Here is a 25,308-nt window from a genome sequence, read left to right on the forward strand (position 1 = left end):
CCCTAAGGCCACCCCTTGAGGCTCAGAACCCGGGTGTTCCCCAGGGAGCACCTCCCTCCCTGCCTGACAGCAGGTTCTGAAGAAAAAGACTCTCCTCACTGTGTCCTGGGGACACCCCTGCCCGCCCCAGAGACAAGTCGGCTTCTCAGGGTAGGGCTGGACCGGGCCTTAGTGACTGAGGCTAAGGCAGGGCTGTGAGGGGCAGCTGGGAGCTCCTGGGGAGCCCTGGTGCCCGACAGAGGGGGTGAGGTGAGACTCGACACTTGCCCTGCTCTTTTCATTGGCCCCCGCGAGCCCCCAGCTCTAGGGAGAGGCCACTGGGTGGGGTCGGGGCGAGGAAGGGGCTGTCGTGAGGGGGCCTGTGCGCCGAAGCTTCTGGCCTCTCGTGGCTGGGGCTGGGCTCAGTGTCCTAACCCTGCACAGTGCCCTGATGGTCGCCTCCAGGCCCTGCACGCTCCGTGCTCCACAGGCTCTGAGGGCTCAAGCTGCTGGTCCGAGGCCACACAAGACAGAGGGTCCAGAGTCCTCACGCCAGAGTGGACTCCTGGCACCCCAGGTGACACCTCCACCCTCCCCTCTTCCTGACTGCCTGAGCACCCCTGGACCCTTCACACCCTCCCCACTACCCCTTCCAGAAACACTGACCACATGGGCCCCCGGGCAGGAGCTGAGAGGGTGTCCGGGCTCCCCCGAGCCCCAGAATGTTTCCTAATGGATGACAAGCGGTGGGGCAGGGCCCTGCGGTGCTTAGTCGACGTACAGGAGGTGGCCCTGACGCCAGAGATAAGGATGAGGGGCTGGCTGTGCCCACAGGTGTAAAGGGCAGCTGGGTGTGGTCAGTCCCTGCTGGGTGGATGGGCCTCCTTCCATCCCTCAGCCCCGCTACACAGGGATTGCCTCGATTACACCAAGTGGACACAGACAACTCCCAGCGTCTGGGTCTGATTCCTCCTTTATTGGTGCCAAGTATCACCCCTCCCCCTCTCCCCCAGCCCGCCCCCCACCCCAAATGCAGCTGCACTCCTAGGCCTGGCAGGTGGTGAGGGGGTTCCTTCCTCATCTGGGCCGCAAGGTTCCTTCTGCAGCAGCGCCGGCTGGTTCTGAAACCATAACCGCAGGTCTGGGCCCAGGGGGCAGCCAGGGAGACCAGGCACCGTCCAGGGGCATCCTGCAGAGACAGCACGTGAGGGGCTAAGGGCTGGGGCTGGAGACCCCGGCCCCGCTGCTGGAATTGGGCCTCCAGTGGCCACCAGCGCTGACCCAGGGAGGCCACGGACAGAAGGAAGGGTCTGGGGTGGGGTCTGGGGTGGGGTCTGGGGTGGGGTCTGCGGTGGGGTCTGGGGTGGGGTCTGCGGTGGGGTCTGCGGTGGGGTCTGGGGTGGGGTCTGCGGTGGGGTCTGGGGTGGGGTCTGCGGTGGGGTCTGGGGTGGGGTCTGCGGTGGGGTCTGCGGTGGGGTCTGCGGTGGGGTCTGGGGTGGGGTCTGCGGTGGGGTCTGGGGTGGGGTCTGCGGTGGGGTCTGGGGTGGGGTCTGCGGTGGGGTCTGCGGTGGGGTCTGCGGTGGGGTCTGGGGTGGGGTCTGCGGTGGGGTCTGCGGTGGGGTCTGCGGTGGGGTCTGGGGTGGGGTCTGCGGTGGGGTCTGCGGTGGGGTCTGCGGTGGGGTCTGCGGTGGGGTCTGGGGTGGGGTCTGCGGTGGGGTCTGCGGTGGGGTCTGCGGTGGGGCGGGTGCTCACCAGGACTGCAGAGTGGGCATGTTGGACCCTGACGGGCAGAGCAGACCCGCGCCGAGCCTGGACCAGGCCGTGCTGTTCTCTGCGTCCTGCTCGCTGCCCCCCGCCCCAAAACAGAGTTAGTCCTGGAGCTGGGGGGTCGCGCGTTGCTGCTGGGGCACCACGCCAGGACCCACCACCCCACCCGGCCTCACCTGCGCTTCCCCACCAGGCCCTGCAGCAGCCGCTGGAGCCGCGCGCCCTCCCGCAGGCGGCTGAGCTCGCTGGTGAACGTCCCGTCCGAGTGTCGCCGGGCCCTGGGGGCGGTCGGGGGTCGGTGTCAGGGCGCACTGGGGGCGGGTGGGGCCGGGGGGCGGGCGGGCCTGGCGGGCGGCTCACCTGGGGGGCGCGGGGCGCGCGGCGGAGCCCCCGAGGAGCAGCAGCAGCAGCAGGAGGGGCCGGGGGGCCATGGCGGGGTCTGGGCGCAGGGGCTGAGCGCTGCGGCCACGGCCCGGGCCCCCGCAAGGCCCCTTTATGGCGGCGCTCGGAAAGGGGACGGCCCGGCCGCGCCCAGAGATCCCGGGAAGGTCAGGGCCGCCCCCCCAGCTGTCGCCCCGGCCCGGCCTCCCGCCCCCTCCGCCGCGCTGGCGCCCCTCGGCTGGCTGGGGGAGGGGGACGTCCCGGCCTGGGGGGCGAAGGGAGCGCGGGCCCGGGACCCGCAGAGGGAACCGCAGCGCGAAGCCTCGGTGCCTGCGGGGGCGCGGGGGCGCGGGGGCGCAGGGGCCGGGGGGCTTGGGGGAGGGTTTGGGGGGGTACTGGGGGGCCCCGGGGAAGGGGCGGCAGCCGGAGTTCCGGAGGCCCCTGGAGCACCCTGCTGGGGCGAGTTCGTCTCCAGCTTCAGCGTGGGGACAGCGCCTCTGGTCCCTGGAAGGCCTGAGCGGCGTGATTCTGTTGGGGGCCGGTGTTGCCATTTTATCTGCTTTGAAGTGCGTGGTTCAGGATCATTCGGTGCATCCATCCCCACCATCCGTTCTCAGACGCTCCCGTCCTCCCAAAATCCGTTCTCAGACGCTCCCGTCCTCCCAAAATGAAGCTCTGTCCCCATCAAACGCCCTCTCCCCTCCTCAGCCCCGGCGCCCCGTGCACTTTGTGGATTCAGCGCCTCCAGGGACTGCGCGCAGGGGGAGCCTCACGGGATTTGTCCTTTGGGGACCGGCTGGATTCTCAGCGCAGCATCCTCCGCCTTCGCCACCGCGGCCTGGCCCGTGTGGGAATCTCCTTCCCTTTTGTGGGGAACTGTGCCCGCTGTGTGCAGGGACCACATCGACCGCGTCCTCATCTGTGGGCCTCTTCGTGGACACCTGTGCTGCCTCCCCTTTGGGGCGACGGCGAATAACGCTGCTGTGACCGTGGGTGTGCAAACGGCCCTTCCCGATCCCGTTTTCAAGCGTTCTGGGGGTATAGTTATGAGAGAATTGCTGGGTGACAGAGTAATTATGTGTTAAATATTCTGAGGAAACGCCAAACTGTCTTCCCAGCAGCGCAGCAGGGACACGGCTCTTGTCACCAACACTTGCTACTTTGTGGCTTTTTGTTTGTCGTGTACTAACGATGCCGGTGGGTGCAATGTGGTGTCGCGCTGCGGTTTTGATTTGCATCTCCCTAATGACCAGCGATGTGGAGCATCTTCTCAAGTGTCTGTGAGCCATTTATACATCATGGAGTGGAGGGAGAAATGGCCTTGTCAAGCCCTTTGATGTTCTGCTGTGGTTGCGAGCCATGCACTGTATCCGTCTGTTAAATCAGCCACAATATTTACCCCAGCGTTTGCATCATTTCACAGCCCCGTCAGCAGTGTGGGACTTAACTTTCTCTTTCTTTTCTTTCTTTCTTTTCTTTCTTTCTTTTTTCTTTTCTTTTCCTTTCTTTCTTTCTTTCTCTTTCTTTCTTTTTCCTTCCTTCCTTCCTTCTCTCCCTCCCTCCCTCCCTTTCTTCTTTCGATGGAGTCTCGTTCTGTCACTCAGGCTGGAGTGCCATGGGGCCATCTCGGCTCACTGCAACCTCCACCTCCCAGTTTCAAGCAATTCTTGTGCCTCAGCCCTCCAAGTAGCTGGGATTATAGGTGCCTGCCACTATGACTGGCTAATTTTTATATTTTTAGTAGGGACAGGGTTTCACCATGTTGCCCAGGCTGGTCTCAAACTCCTGACCTCAAGTGATCCACCTGCCTCGGCCTTCCAAAGCACTGGGATTACAGGCATGAGCCACAGCGCCCAGCCTCACTTTCTCTGCACACTGTCAACATCCCTGCAGTCGCTATTTTTAACCTTCAGCCATTCTCTCTGCGGCAACACCTCCTTGTGGTCTTAGTTGCATTTCCCCAGTGGCGGGTGATTCCGAACCTCTTTCCAGGTGCTTGTTTCCATTTGCGTGTTGTCATGGGTTAAATGTATCTTCACATCGCTTGCCCGTTTTTAAATTATTCTCTACTGCTGAGTTTTTTTTTTTTTTATTGTGGGAAAATATGCATAACATGAAACTTACCATTTTAGCTATTTTAAAGTATGAAGTGATACTTAGTACAGTCACGGAATTATACAACCAGCACCGCTGTTTAGTTCCAGAACTTTTTACTCCCCAGATGGAAAACCTCAAATCCATAAAGCATTTACCTCCCCTTCCCCCATCCCTTCAGCTCCTGAGTAACAATGAATTTACTTTCTTTCTCTGTGGATCTGCCTGTTCTGGGTATTTCATACCAATAAAATCCTAAAAGCTGGGCATGGTGGTGCATGCCTGTGGTCTCGGCTACTTGAGACGGTGAGGCAGAAGGATGGTTTGAGGCCAGGAGTTCGAGACCAGCCTGGGAAACATAGCAAGACCCTGGTCACTGTTTTTATTTCTTTCTTTATTTTTATTTATTTGTTTTGAGACGGAGTTTCACTCTTGTTGCCCAGACTGGAGTGCAGTGGCGCAGTCTCGGCCCAGTGCAACTTCCGCCTCCTGGGTTTAAGCAATTCTCCTGCCTCAGCCTCCGGAGTTGCTGGGATTACAGGCATGCACCACCATGCCCGGCTAATTGTGTATTTTTCATAGAGGCGGGGTTTTGCCATATTGGTCAGGCTGGTCTTGAACTCCTGACCTCAGGTGATCTGCCCGCCTCAGCCTCCCAAAGTGCTGGGATTACACGCAGGAGCCACCGCGCTTGGCCCCAGAATTTCATTCATTTTAATAGAAAAATCACACTGCATTTGGTTCATCCATTCACCTGCTGAGGACATTTGGTTTATTTCTACCTTGTATTTATTGTGTTTGTTTGTTTGTTTGTTTGCTTGAGATAGAATCTCGTTCTGTTGCCCAGGCTGGAGTGCAGTACACGATCTCGGCTCACTGCAACCTCTGCCTCCCAGGTTTAAGTGATTCTCCTGCCTCAGCCTCCTAAGTAGTGGGAATACAGGCATGCACCACCACACCCCCTAATTTTTGTATTTTTTAAAAATATTTATTTATTTATGTATTTATTTTAGAGATGGAATCTCACTCTGTTGCCCAGGCTGGAGTGCACTGACCTGATCTCAGCTCACTGCAACCTCCGCCTCCCGGGTTCAAGCTATTCTCCTGCCTCAGCCTCCCAAGTAGCTGGGATTACAGGCACCTGCCACGCCTGACTAATTTTTGTATTTTTAGTAGAGACGGGGTTTAACCTTGTTGGCCAGGCTGGTCTCCAACTCCAGGTCTCAGGTGATCCACCCGCCTCGACCTCCCAAAATGCTGGGATTACAGGCTTGAGCCACCGAGCCTGGCCTGTTTTGGAGGATCTTCTATACCTAAGACCATGTCATCTGCAGGTAGAAATAGTTTTCCAATTTTGGATACCTATAATTTATTTTTCTTGATTAATGCTCTGGCTAGAACGTCCAGAACAATGTTGAGCAGAAGCAGCAGCAGTGGGTATCCTTGTCTCTTTCAAAGGCTTTTTGTTTCTCACCATTGTGTATGATGTTGCTGCATTTGTTTTTTGTTTGTTTGAGACAGTCTTCCTCTGTCGTTCAGGGTGGAGTGCAGTGGTGCGATGTCATCTCACTGCAGCCTCCACCTCCTGGATTCACATAATTCTCACGTCTCAGCCTCCTGAGTAGCTGGGACTATAGGTGTGCACCACCATGCCCAACTAATTTTAATTTTTGTATTTTTAGTGGAGATGGGATTTCAACACGTTGGGCATCTGGTCTTGAACTCCTGATCTCAAGTGATCCACCCGCCTCGGCCTTCCAAAGTGCTGGGATTACAGGCGTGAGTCACGGCTCCCGGCCTGATGAAGTTTGTTTCTATTCCTAGTTTATTGAGTCTTATTATCATGAAAGGGTTTTGAATTTTATGAAATGTTTTTTCTGCATCAGTTGAGATGATCGCGTGGGTTTTTCTTCTTTCTGTTAATGGGTTGTATGACATTGAATTTCGTCTGTTCACTCACCCTTGCGTTCCTGGGATAAATCCCACTGGGTTATGGCGCATAATGCTTTAAAAAATGCTGTTTTTTGGCCGGGCACCGTGGCTCACGCCTGTAATCCCAGCACTTTGGGAGGCCAAAGTGGGCGGATCATGAGGTCAGGAGTTTGAGACCAGCCTGACCAACATAGTGAAACCCTGTCTCTACTAAAAATACCAAAATTAGCCAGGCGTGGTGGCGGGCGCCTGTAGTTCCAGCTGTTCGGGAGGCTGAGGCAGGAGAATGGCGTGAACCCGGGAGGCGGAGGTTGTGGTGAGCCGAGATCGCACCACTGCACTCCAGCCCTGGGTGACAGAGCGAGACTCCATCTCAAAAAAAAAAAAAAAAAAAAATGCTGCTTTTCTGGCAGGCAGCACTTTAAAAGGGACTGTGTTTGCTCGTTTTTTGAGGACTTTTGCATCTATATTCATAAAGGATACTCATTTGGAATTTTCTTTTTGTGATGTCATTACTGTTGAGTTTTGAGAATTATTAATATTTTTTGTATACAAGCCATTTGCTGGATATATATATGATTGCTAATTTTTTTAAAAAAATGTGTTTCTATTTTTTATTTTTATTTATTTATTTTTATTTATTTATTTATTTATTTTGAGATGGAGTCTCGCTCTGTCGCCCAGGCTGGAGTGCAGTGGTGTGATCTCGGCTCACTGCAAGCTCTGCCTCCCAGGTTCCCGCCATTCCCTTGCCTCAGCCTCCCGAGTAGCTGGGACTACAGGCGCCTGCCACCACGCCCGGCTAATTTTTTGTATTTTTAGTAGAGACGGGGTTTCGCCGTGTTAGCCAGGATGGTCTCGATCTCCTGACCTTGTGATCCGCCCGCCTCGGCCTCCCAAAGTGCTGGGATTACAGGCGTGAGCCACCGCGCCTGGCCAATTATTTGTATTTTTAGTAGAGACGGGGTTTCACCATGTTGGCCAGGCTGGTCTTGAACTCCTGACCTGGTGATCCACCCCACTCGGCCTCCCAACGTGCTGGGATTACAGGTGTGAGCCACGGCGCCTGGCGTAGACAACCCAATTTTTAACAAAAGCAAAGATTTTTAACAGGCACATTCCAGAAGAGGGCATGCTGACAGTTAACAGGCACATTCCAGAAGAGGGCATGCTGACAGTTAACAGGCACATGGGAAAAGTGGTCAAACACGAGTCGCCATCAGGAAAATCAACGACGTCCTACTACACTAAAATGGAAAAAACATTGCCAGATGTGGCCATTTGCAAATATCGTTTCCCGATATTTTTTGATTCTCTTGACAGCATATTTGTGTTAATTTTTTAATGTGTAAGGGATGAGTGGAGGTCCTTATTAAAAATTGTTTAGGCTGGCTGTGTGGTTCATGCCTGTAATCGCAGCACTTTGAGAGGCTGAAGTGGGAGGATCATTTGAGCCCAGGAGTTTGAGACCAGCTGGGCTAACATGGCGAGACCCTCTCTCTACAAAACATAAGAAAATTAGTTGGGTGTGGCACCACGCATCTGTGGTCTCAGTTGTACAGGAGGCTGAGGCCAGAGGATCACTTGAGCCCGGGAGATTGAGGCTGCAGTGAGCCATAATTGCAGTGAGATGTGATCACATCCAGTTACATTTGATTTTCAGATAAACAACAGAAGTTTAGTATAGGCTGGGGGCAGTGGCTCACACCTGTAATCCCAGCACTTTAGGAAGCTTAGGCAGGTGGATCATCTGAGGTCAGGGGTTGGAGACCAGCTTGGCCAATATGATGAAACCCCATCTCTACTAAAAATACAAAAAAATTAGCCAGGCGTGGTGGTGGGTGCCTATAATCCCAGCTACTCAGAAGGCTGAGGCAGGAGAATCCCTTGAACCCGGGAGACGGAGGTTGCAGTGAGCCAAGATTGTGCTGCTGCACTCCAGCCTGGGTGATAAGAGTGAAACTCTGTCTCAAAAAAAAAAAGAAATTGGGGTTGTCTGTCTTTTCTCATTGTTTCCATTGTTTCTGGATCTGTGTATCAGAGATGTGTACTGCCAACATCCTTTCTCCACCTAGCTTTGTTTTCACTCTTGGTGGTTGCAGACATCTTGGGGGCCACTTGAAGGAACTCTAAGCCGACCAGAGGCTGGGCTGGACTCACCGTTTGGCGCCCAGCGGGAGACCCCAGGGCCACCCTCCCCGTTTCCATCCTGGGAGAAGAAACTTCCACTGTCCCAGTCTCTTCTGTGACTTCTTTTGCTCAAGGGTTCACAAGGGTGGCAGACTGATCTGCACAAGAGGGACTGAGCCTGGCTGCGGACGTACCTGATGCCTGTGCACACCTGTCCCTGTGACGCTCACAGTGCCTGCTCCTTTTCAGAGCCCTCATGTCTCCCTTTAACGCACACCCTGTCAGCGCCTCCGTCTAGCCCGTGTCCTCCAGACCTTTGAGGTCAGGGGCCTCAATTCCTGGCACGGCCCCTCCACTCCAGGCCTCCCAGAAACAAAGACAAGAGCATCAGGATGTGCACCGCCTGGGGTCCCACGGAGTGGTGCCCCCTTTTGGTGTCTTCTAGGTCCCCTTAGTGACAGACTACAGAAAATACCTCTCGGGTCACAGGTTGCCCCTCTTTGATGAAAAGTCCATTGAATTCTCTGCTGCGCTTTGCAAGCACTTTCTCTTCTGCACGTTTGGAACCTGCCAGGGCCTGTCCTGTCTTTCTCCTTGCCTCCTCGCGAGCTGAACCTACTGTCTGGTCCCGGGACCCCCTGCCCAGGGTCAGAGGGGCGCCTACCTAGCTCAGGGTCTTGGGCCGGAGGGAATGGAGGAGGGAGCGGGGTCGACCGCTCAGCTGTCCGCCCGGGGGTGGAGGGTCGGTGGGGAGGTGCTAGCCCAGTTTCAGAGGCGGCCACGCGAGGACCAACTGTGCAACGGGTGGGGCCGCGGCTGACCGTGGTGGTCGCGGGGGCTGAGGACCAGAGGCTGCTGGGGGGTGGCGGTATGAGCTAGGGTCGGCGGTTGAGTCGGGCGCAGAGTCCGGGGCAGGAGGAGCGGGCGTGGAGGGTGCGCGCGAGGTCGAGGCGAGTCCGCGGGGAAGGCGGGCAGAGCCTGAGCTCAGGTCTTTCTGCGTCTGGCGGAACGGGCCTGGGAGGGACGTTTTCCCAGATACCAAGTGGACTAGGTGGAGCGCCCGAGGGCCGGGACGCACGCACGGGCCGGGCAGGATGGCGCTGGCGTCGATGCCCGCGCGCTTCAGGGCCTGGTCTGGCCGCCCCTCCATCCGTGTCGGTTTCTCGGGTTGCTGACCGCGCTCGGCGCCGGGCGATGCTGGCCCGCCCGTGGCCACCACCTCGCTTCATTCCCGTCTCTTTGGGCCGCCGCATTCGTCCACCTGCCCGTCTCTACCTGCGCAAAATTCCAAGATGAGCAAATACTGGGTGCACGGTGGAGCGCCGCAGGGGCCCCCCTGAGCCGGGTCGTGTCGGGGGCGGGACCAGGGTCCGGCAGGGGCGTGCCCGAGGGGAGGGACTCCCCGGCTTGCGGGCCGGCGCTGTCTGCGGTGCTCAGCGCCCGCCCGGGCGCGTGGGGCCGGCGCGCCATGGGGAACCGCAGCACCGCGGACGAGGACTGGCTGCTGGCTGGGCTTGGGCCGGACGCGGGGGCGGCTGCGGGGGCATCTGCGGGGCTGGCTGGGCAAGGCGCGGCGGCGCTGGTGGGGGGCGTGCTGCTCATCGGCGCGGTGCTCGCGGGGAACTCGCTCGTGTGCGTGAGCGTGGCCACCGAGCGCGCCCTGCAGACGCCCACCAACTCCTTCATCGTGAGCCTGGCGGCCGCCGACCTCCTACTCGCTCTCCTGGTGCTGCCGCTCTTCGTCTACTCCGAGGTGAGCCGCGTCCGGCCGCACGAGCATCCTCACCTGCTCCTCGGTTCCCCGTCCCTGTCCCTAAGGAGGACCCGGCGCGACCCGGCCCCTTTCTGCTCCGGAGCTTCCAGCTGGGGCGGCGGCAGGGGCGCTGCGCCTTGTACCTCGGCGCTACACCCACCGCCGCCACCTCGCGACCTTCCACCCGCTGCGCTGTCTGTCCCCCGACCCTCGTTCCTCTCCTCCTTGCCCCTCTGTCTTGGCGTCTGCTATCCAGGAGATGCCTGTCCTTCGATCCAGGGACCGCAGAAACAGGCGACTTTCTCAAGCCCAGTTCCCTCCGTAGCTGGATTTCACCCCCCAGGGCAGCCAGCTGGACAGACAAGCAGATGCAGGCTCAGCCCCCTGGCTGCCGTGGGACACACACACACTGCACACGGCCACATCCACTGCCCACCACGCACACCTAGTGCAGATGCTGGCACACTCCCAGAAGGAGGCTCACAGCTCGCAGGGGAGACCTGGGCTGGACAGAACCCAGGGGAGGGGAGGGTGTGTGGGGGCCAGGCCCCTGCTGAGAACCCTGAGGGGAAGCCGGAGGGGGAATCGGGGGATGGAGCCCACACTCCACACCAGGTCTGGCCCTCGAGTGGGTCGGCCTTGGTGCCAGCCCCTCTGCGGCCAGAGAAAAGCAGCTTAGGGCTGAGCTGGGGACGCGGTGTCCCGGACTGTGGGGGAGGGGGGACTCGGGGTTTCCCCTTGATGGACACGGTGAGTCCAGGCGGCTGGGGCACGCATGACCTGTGCTCCTTTCGAGCCGCAGACGTCACAGTGACGACGTTTAAGCTCCTAATCTTCCCAAATCGGCGGGAAGGGATTAGAGGGGCTGCCTGCTCCTTTGCCCTTGGAGAGAGTCACTCTACGTGGAGTCCTACGCTGGGCACTGGGCACGGTCTTCATATTTTTAATTATAATTTATCTTCAATTATGATGTGGATACTATCATCACCCTCGTCTTACAGATGACGAAACAGAAATGAATTAACGCGCCCGAGTCTCCCACAGAGAACTTCACCAGACAGGCTGGCTTATGCCCTGAGGGACAGAGCAGCCAGCTTCACATCTAGGCCCAGCGGGGACCCTGCCTACCCCAGGCTGGGGAGGGGGGGCTCCCCTTGAGCCTGATGACATCAGGCCCGCCCCCAGGGAATTCCCCAGGCCGTTCTCATGTCTGTAACAAACGGGAGACCAAGGCCAGAGTGGTGGCTCACGCCTGTAATCCCAGGACTTTGGGAGGCCAAGGCAGGAGGACAGCTTGAGCCCAAGAGTTTGAGACCAGCCTGGGAAACATACCAGGCCCGGTCTCTACAAAAAATTAAAATATCAGCCGCGGGTGGTGGCTGCGGCTGTTGTCCCAGCTATTCGGGGGAGCTGAGGCAGGAGAATCGCTTAAACCTGGGAGGCGGAGGTTGCAGTGAGTTGAGATCGCGCCACTGCACTCCAGCCTGGGCAACAAGAGCGAAACTCCGTCTCAAAAAAAAAACAAAAAGAAAAACAAAACAAATCAGCCGGGGGTGGTGGCGCGCGGCTGTAGTCCCAGCTACTCTGGAGACTGAGGTGGGAGGATCGCTTGAGCTCAGGAGTTCCAGGCTACAGTGAGCCGTGATGGAGCCACAGCACTCCAGCCGCGGTGACACAGCGAGACCCTAACTCAAAACAGGGAGATCTGAGTGGGGAAGGGGTGTTTCCCTGCCCGCGCCTCTGGCTCACAGCCGGGCCCCCTTCTCCATATTCAGCCCTGGAACTACCTGTAAGAGTGGGGGTCACAAGGGCCCGCGGTGGCTGGGAAACCTCAGGGCCTGTGGTGTCGCCGCGCAGGTCCAGGGTGGCGCGTGGCTGCTGAGCCCCCGCCTGTGCGACGCCCTCATGGCCATGGACGTCATGCTGTGCACCGCCTCCATCTTCAACCTGTGCGCCATCAGCGTAGACAGGTGCGCCGCCCTCCCCGCCCGCGCCCCCGCGCCCCTCCCGCCGCCGCCGCCCTCACCGCGGCCTCCGCGCTGTCCGGCGCCCCCTCGGCGCTCCTCGCAGGTTCGTGGCTGTGGCCGTGCCGCTGCGCTACAACCGGCAGGGTGGGAGCCGCCGGCAGCTGCTGCTCATCGGCGCCACGTGGCTGCTGTCCGCGGCGGTGGCGGCGCCCATACTGTGCGGCCTCAACGACGTGCGCGGCCGCGACCCCGCCGTGTGCCGCCTGGAGGACCGCGACTACGTGGTCTACTCGTCCGTGTGCTCCTTCTTCCTGCCCTGCCCGCTCATGCTGCTGCTCTACTGGGCCACGTTCCGCGGCCTGCAGCGCTGGGAGGTGGCACGTCGCGCCAAGCTGCACGGCCGCGCGCCCCGCCGACCCAGCGGCCCCGGCCCGCCTTCCCCCACGCCCCCCGCGCCCCGCCTCCCCCAGGACCCCTGCGGCCCTGACTGTGCGCCCCCCGCGCCCCGCCTTCCCCAGGGTCCCTGTAGCCCCAACTGCGCGTCCCCAGCGCCCGGCCTTCCCCGGGGTCCCTGCGGCCCCGACTGTACGCCCCCCGCGCCCGGCCTCCCCCCGGACCCCTGCGGCAACTGTGCGCCCCCCGACGCCGTCAGAGCCGCCGCGCTCCCACCCCAGACTCCACCGCAGACTCGCGGGAGGCGGCGTGCCAAGATCACCGGCCGGGAGCGCAAGGCCATGAGGGTCCTGCCGGTGGTGGTCGGTGGGTTCCTGTCCTGGGGGGCAGGGGGGAGAGGAGGGGAGGAGTACGAGGCGCGGATGGGCGGGGGGCGCTAACACGGCTCTCGGCGCCCCCAGGGGCCTTCCTGCTGTGCTGGACGCCCTTCTTCGTGGTGCACATCACGCAGGCGCTGTGTCCTGCCTGCTCCGTGCCCCCGCGGCTGGTCAGCGCCGTCACCTGGCTGGGCTACGTCAACAGCGCCCTCAACCCCGTCATCTACACTGTCTTCAACGCCGAGTTCCGCAACGTCTTCCGCAAGGCCCTGCGTGCCTGCTGCTGAGCCGGGCACCCCCGGACGCCCCCAGGCCTGATGGCCAGGCCTCAGGGACCAAGGAGATGGGGAGGGCGCTTTTGTACGTTAATTAAACAAATTCCTTCCCAAACTCAGCTGTGAAGGCTCCTGGGGGTTGATGGGGAGGGGGGAAGAGGGGTTTCTGCCCCAGTGGCCTCAGGCCCCCCAGCCAGTTAACCTCTTCCTTCCCACCAAGGAAGCCCACAGAGCAGACCCCACCAAACCGGCCGCCTGCTCAGGGTGAGGGAGGAAGGGTCCCCTGAGAGCCACTCAGTTCGGCAGCACTCAGGCCCAGCCTCCCCTCTCTGCAGGGGAGAGGAAACAGCACCGAGCAGGGCAAGGTGTCTCCTGGGGAAGCCCAGTTCCAATGGGAAGAAACGAATGGGGAGAGGTGGGGTTGGGGGGTGTCAGCCGCCAGGCCCTGCCCAGGCCAACACCCACCTCTGAGAACCAGGCACAGGGGGCTCCAGGCTCTGCTGCCCCAGCAGACCCCAGCAGGGGAGCCCAACCTATCATTTTAGAAGCTGCCTTGAGGCCAGAGCATAGCTTCCTGCCAGTCCCTGGCCAGAGGATGCCCCAAGCCCCACAGCAAGGAGCCTGTGGTGATGGGTGGGGCCCCACCAAGTGGCTTCCCTGGAGGGAGCTCTGTGCTCAGTCACCCCTGGTGCCCAGCCAACCTCTGCCCAGCGTCCACCCATGTGACTGGGCCAAGGGGTGGGAGCAGCGAGGAGGCAGCGGGGCCAGAGGGTGGACAGAGCGACCCAAGCTGCCTGTCTGCACTGAGCTGCCTGGTTCCATCAACCACAGTGCAACCCCTGACCCTGGGGGAGAAGGGGCGGCTCCCAGGGCCCTCCATGCAGGAACAGCCTACGCTGGACTGGATCCAGCTCTCTCCCAGGCCCAGGTTGTGGGAGAAATGGGGAGCCCTCCGCCTCCCAGTCCTGCTGGCTGGAACTTTCCTGTGCTGGGGATGCGGCGTTTGCAGCCAGGGCGGCCAGTCAGGGTGCCAGGCTCCCATCTGAACACTGACAGACTGTGGGCTGTGCAGGCTGGGTGCGGTGGTCACGCCTGTAATCCGAGCTACTCGGGAGGCTGAGGCAGGAGGATCCCTTAAAGCTAGGGGGTCAAGGCTGCAGTGAGCCGAGATCGTGCCACTGCACTCCAGCCTGGGTGACGGAGTGAGACCCTGTCTTAAAAAAGAAAAGAAAAGAAGTATTGGGTGGAGAAAGGACCAAGCCCAATTACTACTTTAGCGCGGCTGCCCCGTCCCGTCTGGTGATCACGTGCTCCCATCGTGGCCTCAGCGGCTGCCTCCTCCAGGACACTTTCGCTGACTACCTACTTCCCAGGACCAGCCTGTCCGTCACCCCCAGAACAGACTGAGTCACAGTGGATTCCTGTCAGACACCCACGAGAATAAAGGAGGGGCTCCCGCCAGCTTTGTCTCAGGACCCACAGCCCCACACGTGCCTCACTGACAGCGCTGGGGGCCATGAGAGGTGCACACGCATCTGGGGGTCCTGACAGCGCTGGGGTAGGGCGACCTCTGACCATCAGCCTCCCAGGCTTGGAAAGGAGGAGCTGTGGAAACCTGGGATCCCAACAGATGCGTGGTGCTCTGGCTTCCGTTTTACGGAAAATCGGGGAAGAGTAAGTTTCCTCCACAATTCCAGGGAATACCCCCACTCCATTCCTGCAGGGCCTGGTCGCAGGAAGCCAGGTGGCATCACTGCTGGCGGGGGTCACTGTGCCGGGGGCTCCCACGGTGCCTCCCCAACCAGGCGGGTGTTCAGCTACTTCCTGCGGCTGTGCTCTCTGCAGAGATGCTGGTGTTCTCAGCTTTGGGGGATTATTCTTAAGAGGTGCAGGTCCTCAATTCCCTGCCACTTTTATGTTGGTTAAAACCCAAAGGAGCAGGCCCAGCCCTGCTGCCTCATGGAGGTCAACCCACGGCCCACCTGCCTGGACAGGGCGAGGCCAAGCAGGGCCTCTGAGATGCCTCCACCTTGCAGCAATGGCGGACCCTGCTGGGTTGGACGAAAAGCCACTCATTGTAGAGTCTCAGAGGAAGGGCCAGGAGGGGTGAGGGACAGGAGGGACAGCATCTTGTGGGGAGGCAGGAGGGACAGGTGGGATGAGGAGCAGGCGGGGTGAGGGACAGGAGGGACAGGTGGGGTGAGGGGCAGGCGGGGTGAGGGACAGGCAGGGTGAGGGGCAGGAGGGACAGGCAGGGTGAGGGGCAGGCGGGGTGAGGAACAGGCGGGGTGAGGGACAGGCGGGTGAGGGACAGGAGGGACAGGCAGGGTGAGGGACAGGCAGGGTGAGGGACAGGAGGGACAGGTGGGGTGAGGGGCAGGCGGGGTGAGGGACAGGCAGGGTGAGGGGCAGGCGGGGTGAGGGGCAGGCGGGGTGAGGAACAGGCGGGGTGAGGGACAGGCGGGTGAGGGGCAGGAGGGACAGGCAGGGTGAGGGGCAGGCAGGGTGAGGGACAGGAGGGACAGGTGGGGTGAGGTGCAGCATCTAGAGTGCGTCCTGCAGCAGGCCAGACACGTTTTCCAGCCTCCACTGCTCACTGGCAGCACCAACGGTGCAGCACCGGGTGTGCCTGAGCAGGATGATGAAACATCAGTGAGGGCTTCGCCCGGCTGGGCAGAGACTTTACTAAGTAAATAGGCCAGGGCGGTGGCTCACACCTGTAATCCCAGCACTTTGGGAGGTCGAGGTGGGTGGATCACCTGAGGACAGGAGTTCGAGACCAGCCTGGCCAACACGGAGAAACCCCGTCTCTACTAAAAATCCCTAAACTAGCTGGGTGTGGTGGTGGCCACCTATAATCCCAGCTACTCAGGAGGCTGAGGCAGGAGAATCGCTTGAACCCGGGAGGCGGAGGTTGCAGTGAGCCAAGATTGTGCCATGGCACTCCAGCCTGGGTGACAGGGTGAGACTCTGTCTCAAATTAAAAAAAAAAAGAAAACCAGAATAAACCAGGTGGTCCCGAGAAACCCAGAGACTCAAAATATGGGGGGGCCTCTGCAGGGCCCACAAAGCCAGTGAGCCCTGCTCCAGTACACAGCCCCTTCCAAGGGGGCTTTGGCCACCTCTCAGGCTCAGCTCCAGCTGGTGCAGAAAGCGCTTCAGAGGCAAACATCAGAATCGCTGGTGCAGGTTCCTCCTGGCGCTGCCAGCCCACCCCAGGTGCCTGCTGAGCTATTGCTGAGTCTGTACTTTCTCGCCCCAATGCAGCCACAGCCGTGGAGCCTTCTGTGTGCAGAGAACACAGGCCATGAGGGCAGAAGCTTCCAGAACAAGAGTGATGCTGCTCCAGCAGTGCTCTCGATCAGGAGGGCAGGTGGGTCCCATGTTCAGGCCCAGCCCAGTGCCCAAACACGCTGGACGTGCCCCCTTGTGTCCCCCGCAGGCTTCAGCCCTTTCTCCTCCACCTGGTGCCAGGACCATGAGAAACAAGGGCGAGACCAGGAGGCCATGAGGCTCTGCATGTGGATCCCTGGACCGAGGCCACCGAGCTGTCCACGTGGACTGAACAGGCTCTGCTGGGCCGTCGGGCTCACTCAAGCAGCCTGGGCACAGGAGGGCACCATGCGCCCAGAAACCTGGCGGGAAGGGCCATAGGCCTGCTGCACCCCCCAGCAGCCACGAGGTTCTCATAGAACAGAAGGAATGAAGACCTCCTGGACTACACGAGCCACCAGACGCCAGGGCTCCGGCCTGGCCTCGCTGCCCCGTGCACCGGAGGTGCGGTGGGCTTGGTTTTCCCACCTGAGCAGTAGGAGGAAGGGGAAGAAACCCCCCCGAGGGCTGGCACTGCAGCCGGCCGTGTGGGGCAGGAGACCTTATTTACACTTTATTGACAGACACAACACGTATGTACATGCGTCGCAGCACAGGCCCTGTGGGCAAGACCGGACGCTCATGATCCCAGGGATAAAAAATCTGTCCGCGAGCGGGCAGGGGGCCCGGGCGGGGGGAGTCCGCTCCCCAGGGCACCATTCGCTTAAAGTGTGTTAATAACTTGTCCAGCAAGTTTCTTTACCTTCCCACACCCCTCTTCTCAACGTCCCCCCAGAGTCCTCAGGGGGACCTTCGACCTGCAAAAGCCTCACAGGAGTGCGAGGGGCCCCAGCTCCCAGGGCGGCCGACGGAGCCTCACACGGTCACCTTCTCCATCACGCTTTCAGCCACGTGGACTTCGTCTGCCTGGACAGTGACAGCTGCTGACTGGCCGCATATGTGCTGGTGATCTTTCCAGTCCTGGAAGGGAGGACACACCCATGTCAGCAGGGTCAGTGGGTGGAGCAGGGTCTGGGCAGGGTCCCCAAGGCAGACCCCAGGCTCCTCACCCCAGAGGGTGCAGCCCTCTGTGAGCTCACCTGGGGGTGCTGAGAATGCCCACCCCAGCCCCCGTGCGCCCATACTCTGTTGGTCTCTGCTCCAATACAGCCTTCCCCACACTCTCTTGGTTTGAGGAATCGGATCAAAAGGCAAACAACAGGCGGGGCATGGTGGCTCACGCTGTAATCCCAACACTTTGGGAGGCCCAGGCGGGTGGATCCCCTGAGGTCAGGAGTTCAAGACCAGCCTGGCCAACATGGTGAAACCCCATATCTACTAAAAATACAAAAATTAGCTGGGCATGGTGGCAGGCACCTCTGATCCCAGCTACTCGGGAGGCTGAGGCAGGAGAACTGCTTGAACCTGGGAGGCGGAGGTTAGGGATGGTGCCACTGCACTCCAGCCCGGGTGACAGAACAACTCCATATCAAAAAAAAAAAAAAAAAAAAAGTCAAACAACAAACCAGGGTAAGACTCTCCAAACCAGTTGTTTTGTGTTAGGGATGTAAACAAAAAATATCACACATGCAGAAAAACATTTAAATGTGTAAATATTACATATGTAAATTACGATCAAGTTCTGTGGGGGTTTTTTTGTTGTTTTTGGGACAGAGTTTCGCTCGTTTCCCAGGCCGGAGTGTAACGCGCAATCTTGGCTCACCACGACCTCTGCCTCCTGGGTTCAAGCAATTCTCTTGCCTCAGCCTCCCTAGTAGCTGAGATTACAGGTGCACGCCACCACATCTGGCTAATGTTTTGCATTTTTAATAGAGACAGGGTTTCACCATGTTGGTCAGGCTGGTCTCGAACTCCTGTCCTCAGGAGATCCGCCCGCCTCAGCCTCCCAAAGTGCTGGGATTACAGGTGTGAGCCACTGTGCCCGGCCCCCGTTCTGTTTTTAATGGCAAAGATGAAAAAGCAAACTGGAACCAGCCCATAGCTGCAAAGGGGCTCTGCAGAAAGAAAGTGGGGGATGGTGCTTGGGAGAAGTCACAGCTCATGTGAGGTCAGCACACAGAACCAGGCTCCGCCTCCCTGCTACGTCGAGCACCTCGGAATAGAGCAGAGCTCTAGAGGAAGTGCCAGGTGCTGAAGCTGAGGCAGCCTCGTCAGACAGAGGCAGCTCTGTGCACGGGGGCGTGATAGGTACACATATAACACACAGAGCAGAAATAAATGCTTCCAAATGGTGAAGGGTTATTCCCCAGAGGGCAGAATTCCAGCTGATTATAATAAAAAAGCAAAATTAGGCCGGGCGCAGTGGTTCACGGCTGCAATCCCATCACGTTGGGAGGCCAAGGTGGGCAGATCACCTGAGGCCAGGAGCTTGAGACCAGCCTGCCCAACATGGCAAAACCCCATCTCTACTAAAAATACAAAAACTAGCTGCCTGTGGTCACGCGCACCTGCAATCTCAGCTACTTGGGAGGCTGAGGCACAAGAATCGTTTGAACCTGGGAGGCAGAGGTTGCAGTGAGCCAAGATTGTGCCACGGCACTCTAGCCCAGGCAACAGAGTGAGACTACGTCTCAAAAAAAAAAAAAAAAAAATTAAAATTACCTGGTAATAGACTATAAATCTACATAGCATGAAAGCACACACATCAGCAAACTGCAGCATCGGGTGCAGACCCACTACCCACCCCTCCCCGGCCTCCACTCTGGGGCAACCAGGAAGGGTTCCGGTTCCTGCCCAGACTCTGTGTGGGGTGAGGGGCCTGCACCCCTCATGGGAACTGCCCCCAGTGAGAGGATGTGGGCCCTGGACAAGGCCCTCACGAGTTCTAGAGGCTTCCTTCTCTGGTCTACAGGTTTGAGCCACTCCCTGGGGCCTGTGCAGATGGAGGGAGAGAGGGCACACATCAGTGTTGACTCTGAGCTACAGAAGCTTCCATCAAGTTCTTCAAGCAAAGAGGCAAATGCCCAGGGTTGACTTTTAAAATCAGAACTACTGAGTTCTTTTTTAAAGCAAATTTTTCCATCTTAAACATCAATGTGATGCTTCTTACAGTATAATGTTAAAATATTTTTGAAAAAAAAATCATTATCTGAAAAGCCAGAATTAGAAATTAGTGTTTCAGTTTTTGAAAAATAGAAAAAAATGGTTAAATTCACAAGAAGCTAACAATGAAAGTGCCTGATACAAATAAATGACAAAAGCCAACATCACAGACTTCGGGAGGTCGAGGTCACTTGAGGTCAGGGGTTGGAGACCGGCCTGAGCAACATAGCAAGACCCTATCTCTATATAAAAAAAATGTTTTAAAATTAGCTGGGTGTGGTGGCTCATGCCTGTGGTCCAAGCTACTTGGGAGACAGAGGCAGGAGGATCACTTGAGCCAGGAGGTCAAGGCTGTAGTGAGCTGTGATGGCACCACTGGACTCCAGCCTGGGTGACAAAGCAAGACCCTGTCTATAGAAAACCTAAAATAGGCTGGGTACCATGGCCCATGCCAGTAATCTCAGCACTTTGGGAGGCCGAGGCAGGCAGATCATGAGGTCAGGAGTTCAAGACCAGCCTGAACAACATAGTGAAACCCTGTTTCTGCTAAAAATACAAAAATTAGCCGGGCGTGGTGGCGGGCGCCTGTAATCCCAGCTACTAGGGAGGCTGAGGCAGGAGAATCGCTTGAACCTGGGAGGTGGAGGTTGCAGTGAGCCGAGATCGCGCACTGCACTCCAGCCTGGGTAACAGAGCCAGACCCTGTCTCAAAAACAGAAAACAAAACCAAAAACAAACGAACAAATAAAAACCAAAAATAAGTAATGACATAAAAACAGTGACTAAAAATCCAATTAAAACACAATCCAAATGTGACTTACAGTGATCCAGGCCTCACAAATGAAAATAATGATGCGTGGGGCTTGCTTTAAAATGCTCAGCCCTCAGCCCAAAGAGAGAGGGGGACAAGCCAGGAGGGCAGACGCTAAAGCAGCTGATACAGGCGAGGGTGACGGGCCTCTCCTGGGTGATCCAACTCATGTGCACGTCTCACATTTTCCAAAGTTAAGGATTAAAAGAAAGTGTTGGCACCACAGCAGGTAGGTGACTCAATCCAGGCGGTGCTGGGAGCAGGCCACAGGCAGGACACCAGGGCTGGGTGGGGAAAAATGCCCAGAGCCCCCAGACCCTCCTGGGGAACAGGCCCTGCTGTGGGGACTACAGAGGTGCCCTGTCTACAGGCGCGTGTGGAGAAAGCATAAAGAGCACACGTGCCAGAAACACGCCTCAGCTGACGGCCCCCAGGCCTAGGAGGGGCTGAATCACACTGAGCTTGGTCCCCAAGGCTGGCTTTCTTCAGGTGGGTGCTGGGTGCAGGGGATTCCTGTTGGGGCTTCATAACATGCATAAACTCATGTATACTTCTGTGTACATACCAAGTCCTCTATAATGAATTTTTAAAATTATCACTGCCTTTTTTTTTTTTTTTTGAGACGGAGTCTCCCTTTGTCGCCCAGGCTGGAGTGCTGTGGCGTGATCTCGGCTTACTGCAACCTCCGCCTCCCAGGTTCAAGCAATTCTGCCTCAGCCCCCCTAGTAGCTGGGATTACAGGCACGTGCCACCACGCCTAGCTAATTTTTGTATTTTTAGTAGAGACGGGGTCTTACCATGTTGGCCAAGCTGGTCTCAAACTCCTGACAGGTGATCCACCTGCCTCAGCCTCCCAAAGTGCTGGAATGACAGGCGTGAGCCACTGTGCCCAGCTAGAAAAAATAAATTTTAATATAAAAACTTCTATTGGCTGGTGTAGTGCCTCATGCCTATAATCCTAGCACTTTGGGAGGCTGAGATGGGAGGATTGCCTGAAGCCAGGAGATGGAGACCAGGCTGGTCAACATAGTAAGACCCCATCTCTGTAAGAAAAAAAAAATTAAAGAAATAAAAAAGTACTGAGACAAAGAAGGATGTTTTATAATGATAAAAGAGCTAATTCATCAGGAATAATTATAAACTAAACATATATGCACCTAACAACAGAGTCCCAAAATAAATGAAGCAAAAACAGGCATAATTGCAGATAAAAACAGATAATTCGGCCAGGCGTGGTGGCTCACACCTGTAATCCCAGCATTTTGAAAGGAGACTGAGGAGGGCAGATCACAAGGTCAGGAGATCGAGACCATCCTGGCTAACACAGTGAAACCCTGTCTCTACTAAAAATACAAAAAATTAGCCGGGTGTGGTGGCGGGTACCTGTAGTCCCAGCTACTCGGGAGTCTGAGGCAGGAGAATGGTGTGAACCCAGGAGGCGGAGCTTGCAGTGAGCCAAGATGGCGCCACTGCACTCCAGCCTGGGCGACAGAGTGAGACTCCATCTCAAAAAAAACCAAAAACCAAAACCAGATAATTCAACAGTAATAGCTGGAGAGTTCAACACTTCACTCTAAATAAGGGGTAAAACAAGTAGAGAAAATCAGCGAGAATATGAAAGAGTTGAACAATACTATCAACCAACCTAACTGATATCTATCTAATACTCCACCCAACAGAGCAGAATATACAAGCAACACTCTCCATGATAAGACCATACGCTAGGCCCTAACACAAATCTCAGTAAATTTAAAGGTACTGAAAAATACCAAGTATGTTCTTGAACTACAATGTAATTAAAGTAGAAATTAATTATAAAGGTACATTTAAGAAATCCAGAAATATTTGAAATTAGCATACTTCTACTTCTTTTTTAGATCTACTCCTGAATCCAGCACACACTTCCAAATAACTCATAGGTCACAGAAAAAAATCACACGGCAAATATTTTCAACTGCATAAAATATTCGAACTGAATAAAGATGGAACACAGGCCGGGTGCCGTGGCTCACACTTGTAATCCCAGCAATTTGGGAGGCCGAGGCAGGCAGATCACTTGAGGCCGGAAGTTTGAGACCAGCCTGGGCAACATGGTGAAACCCTGTCTCTACTAAAAACATAAAAATTACCCGGGGGTGGAGGTGCATGCCTGTAATCCCAGCTACTCGGGAGGCTGAGGTAGGAGAATCACTTGAACCCGGGAGGCGGAGGTTTCAGTGAGCCGAGATCGTGCCACTGCACTCCAGCCTGGGCTACAGAACAAAACTGTCTCAAAAAGAAAATAGAGAAGGAGGGCAGAAGGGCACATTTCCCAATTGATTTGAAAGGCCAGTGTTGCCCTGACTCAAAAATGAAACAAAGACATCACAGGACAAAATACAGACCAGCATCTCTCATAAATATGAGAAAAAAAAACCATCAAAAAGATTAGTAAAGCTGCTGGGAACAGTAGCTGACGCCTCTAAATCCCAGCACTTTGGGAGGCCAAGGTGGGCGGATCACCTGAGGTCAGGAGTTTGACACCAGCTGGGCCAACATGGTGAGACCCCGTCTCTACTAAAAATACAAAAATTAGCCGGTCGTGGTGGCGCATGCCTGTAATCCCAGCTACTCAGGAGGCTGAGGCAGGAGAATCGCTTGAACCCGGGCGGCAGAGGTTGCAGTGAGCCGAGATCGCACCACTGCACTCCAGCCTGGGCAACAAAATGAGACTGTCTCAAAAAAAAAAAAAAAAAAGAGTGACTAAATGCTCCCAAGTACTCTGATTATGGTAGAAAAAGTTATACAATCCTGAACTACCGTTTGTAGCCTACAAAATTTCTCTTGAATTTCTGTGGAGCGGAGGGCTGAACCATAGAGGAACTGTGGACAGTCTCGCGTGGCTCTGCAGGGGTGTGAAGGGCTGAACCATAGAGGAACTGTGGACAGTCTCGCGTGGCTCTGCAGGGGTGTGGAGGGCTGAACCATAGAGGAACTGTGGACAGTCTCGCGTGGCTCTGCAGGGGTGTGGAGGGCTGAACAATAGAGGAACTGTGGACAGTCTCGCGTGGCTCTGCAGGGGTGTGGAGGGCTGAACCATAGAGGAACTGTGGACAGTCTCGCGTGGCTCTGCAGGGGTGTGAAGGGCTGAATCACAGAGGAACTGTGGACAGTCTCGCGTGGCTCTGCAGGGGTGTGGAGGGCTGAATCACAGAGGAACTGTGGACAGTCTCGCGTGGCTCTGCAGGGGTGTGGAGGGCTGAATCATAGAGGAACTGTGGACAGTCTCGCGTGGCTCTGCAGGGGTGTGGAGGGCTGAACAAAAGAGGAACTGTGGACAGTCTCGCGTGGCTCTGCAGGGGTGTGGAGGGCTGAATAATAGAAACAGAGGAACTGTGGACAGTCTCTCACGTGCCTCTGCAGGGGTGTAGAGGGCTGAATAATGGAAACAGAAACTGTGGACAGTCTCTCTCACGTGGCTCTGCAGGGGTGTGGAGGGCTGAATAATAGAGGAACCGTGGATAGTCTCTGTTGCGTGGCTGTGCAAGGGTGTGGAGGGCTGGGAAGCACTGACCAGCAGCCCTCAGGGTTTCCGGCCACCACCTGTGGGGCCTCACATGAGAGCACTACCTGGCCATGTCACATGTGAGCCTTCCGCAGGGTCTTCACGGAGCCAGGCAGGAGCCCCGGATTCCCAGAGGGAGAGACAGGGAGGGGAGTCAGGTGTGGCACCAGGAGCACAAGGGGAGGGAGGGCCACCCAGGGGTCTTCGTAGTGAGGGAGGAGGCGGGGGCACTGAGCGTGGTGCAGGTGAGACCTACCTTGCGCTGGCAGAAGGTGGAGCAGTAGTTGACCTTGTGGCAGCCCGTGCACTCGCTCATAGCCTCCCGGCCACAGTTAACGCAGGACTGCTGCAAGAAGGACACAACAGGCCGGTCAGTGACGTGGCTGCGGAGAGCCCCTAAGATGCCAGGGACAGAGGCAGGTGCAGGCGGGAGGCCCCGAGGTCTCCCCATTGGACTCTTTTTTTTTTTTTTTTGAGATGGAGTCTCGCTCTGTCACCCAGGCTGGAATGCAGTGGCGCGATCTCAGCTCACTGCAACTTCCGCCTCCCGGGTTCAAGCAATTCTCCTGCCTCAGCCTCCTGAGTCTGGGATTATAGGCGCCTGACACCACGCCCAGCTAATTTTTGTATTTCTAGTAGAGACGGGGTTTCACCGTGTTGGTCAGGCTGGTCTCGAACCCCTGACCTCGTGATCCACCTGCCTCGGCCTCCCAAAGTGCTGAGATTACAGGCGTGAGCCACTGTGCCCAGCCCCCATTGGACTCTTGACTGCACCTCCGCCCCAGTGCTACTCAGAACATTCTCGTCACCTCCAGAATCAGCTCTTTACTGGCCTCAGTGCAGTTTGCCCCCTACATTCATTCACTGGAAGATCAGCATGGGCCGGGAGCAGTGGCTCACACCTGTAATCCCAGGACTTTGGGCAGCCGAGGTGGGTGGATCACCTGAGGTCAGGAGTTCAGCACAGGCAACGTTGCGAAACCCAGTCTCTACTAAAAATACAAAAATTAGTTGGGTGTAGTGGTGGCCACCTGTAATCCCAGCTACTTGGGAGGCTGAGGTGGGAGAATCGCTTGCACCCAGGAGGCAGAGGTTACAGTGAACCGAGATTGCACTACTGCACTCCAGCCTGGGTGACAGAGCGAGACTCCCATCTCAAGAAAAAAAAAAGGGAAATCAGGGCCAGATGCGGTGGCTCATGCCTGTAATCCCAGCACTTTGGGAGGCTGAGGCAGGAGGATCACGAAGTTAGGAGATCGAGACCATCCTGGCTAACACGGTGAAACCCCGAGATTGCAGCACTGCACTCCAGCCTGGGCGACAGAGCAAGACTGTCTCCAAAAAAAAAAAACAAAGGGAAATCAGCATGGAAATCTTTCTTCAAACTCCGAGGAGCTTCACTCCAGCCAGGCCAGCACAGAAAATCAAACTCAGGAGTCCACCGCTCCCAACACTCCTGAGCAGGGCTGTGGGCATCAGCCTGGGCGCACCGTGGCAGGCGTGTGTCCCAAACTGCTGCGGCAGCGCCAC

General features: G+C 57.2%; 3 protein-coding genes across 3 annotated transcripts in view; 1 reads left to right on the plus strand and 2 right to left on the minus strand.

Annotated features, from left to right (window-relative positions):
• Positions 1-934: 934 nt before the first annotated feature.
• Positions 935-2,265, minus strand: SCT (secretin). The gene is made up of 4 exons (XM_024255949.2): positions 2,107-2,265; positions 1,923-2,024; positions 1,732-1,824; positions 935-1,168 (listed from the first exon to the last, which is right to left on the minus strand). The coding sequence occupies exons 1-4, from the start codon at positions 2,175-2,177 to the stop codon at positions 1,057-1,059; spliced, it is 378 nt and encodes a 125-aa protein (XP_024111717.2). The 5' UTR covers positions 2,178-2,265; the 3' UTR covers positions 935-1,056.
• Positions 2,266-9,751: 7,486 nt separating this feature from the next.
• DRD4 (dopamine receptor D4) lies at positions 9,752-14,981 on the plus strand. Its single transcript, XM_002821327.5, has 4 exons — positions 9,752-10,036; positions 11,894-12,006; positions 12,107-12,762; positions 12,858-14,981. The coding sequence occupies exons 1-4, from the start codon at positions 9,752-9,754 to the stop codon at positions 13,058-13,060; spliced, it is 1,257 nt and encodes a 418-aa protein (XP_002821373.3). The 3' UTR covers positions 13,061-14,981.
• A 1,940-nt stretch (positions 14,982-16,921) lies between these two features.
• The window catches only part of DEAF1 (DEAF1 transcription factor), a 51,389-nt gene continuing 43,002 nt past the window's right edge, over positions 16,922-25,308 (minus strand). The window contains exons 11-12 of the mRNA XM_024254976.2: positions 24,035-24,124; positions 16,922-17,341 (exon numbers count right to left, since the gene is read on the minus strand). Coding sequence (XP_024110744.1) covers positions 17,237-17,341; positions 24,035-24,124 — 195 coding nt within the window. The 3' untranslated portion in view covers positions 16,922-17,236. The remainder of the gene's footprint in view (positions 17,342-24,034; positions 24,125-25,308) is intronic.

The sequence above is a fragment of the Pongo abelii genome, chromosome 9 (assembly GCF_028885655.2).
Source record: "Pongo abelii isolate AG06213 chromosome 9, NHGRI_mPonAbe1-v2.0_pri, whole genome shotgun sequence".
Taxonomy (NCBI): Eukaryota; Metazoa; Chordata; class Mammalia; order Primates; family Hominidae; genus Pongo; species Pongo abelii.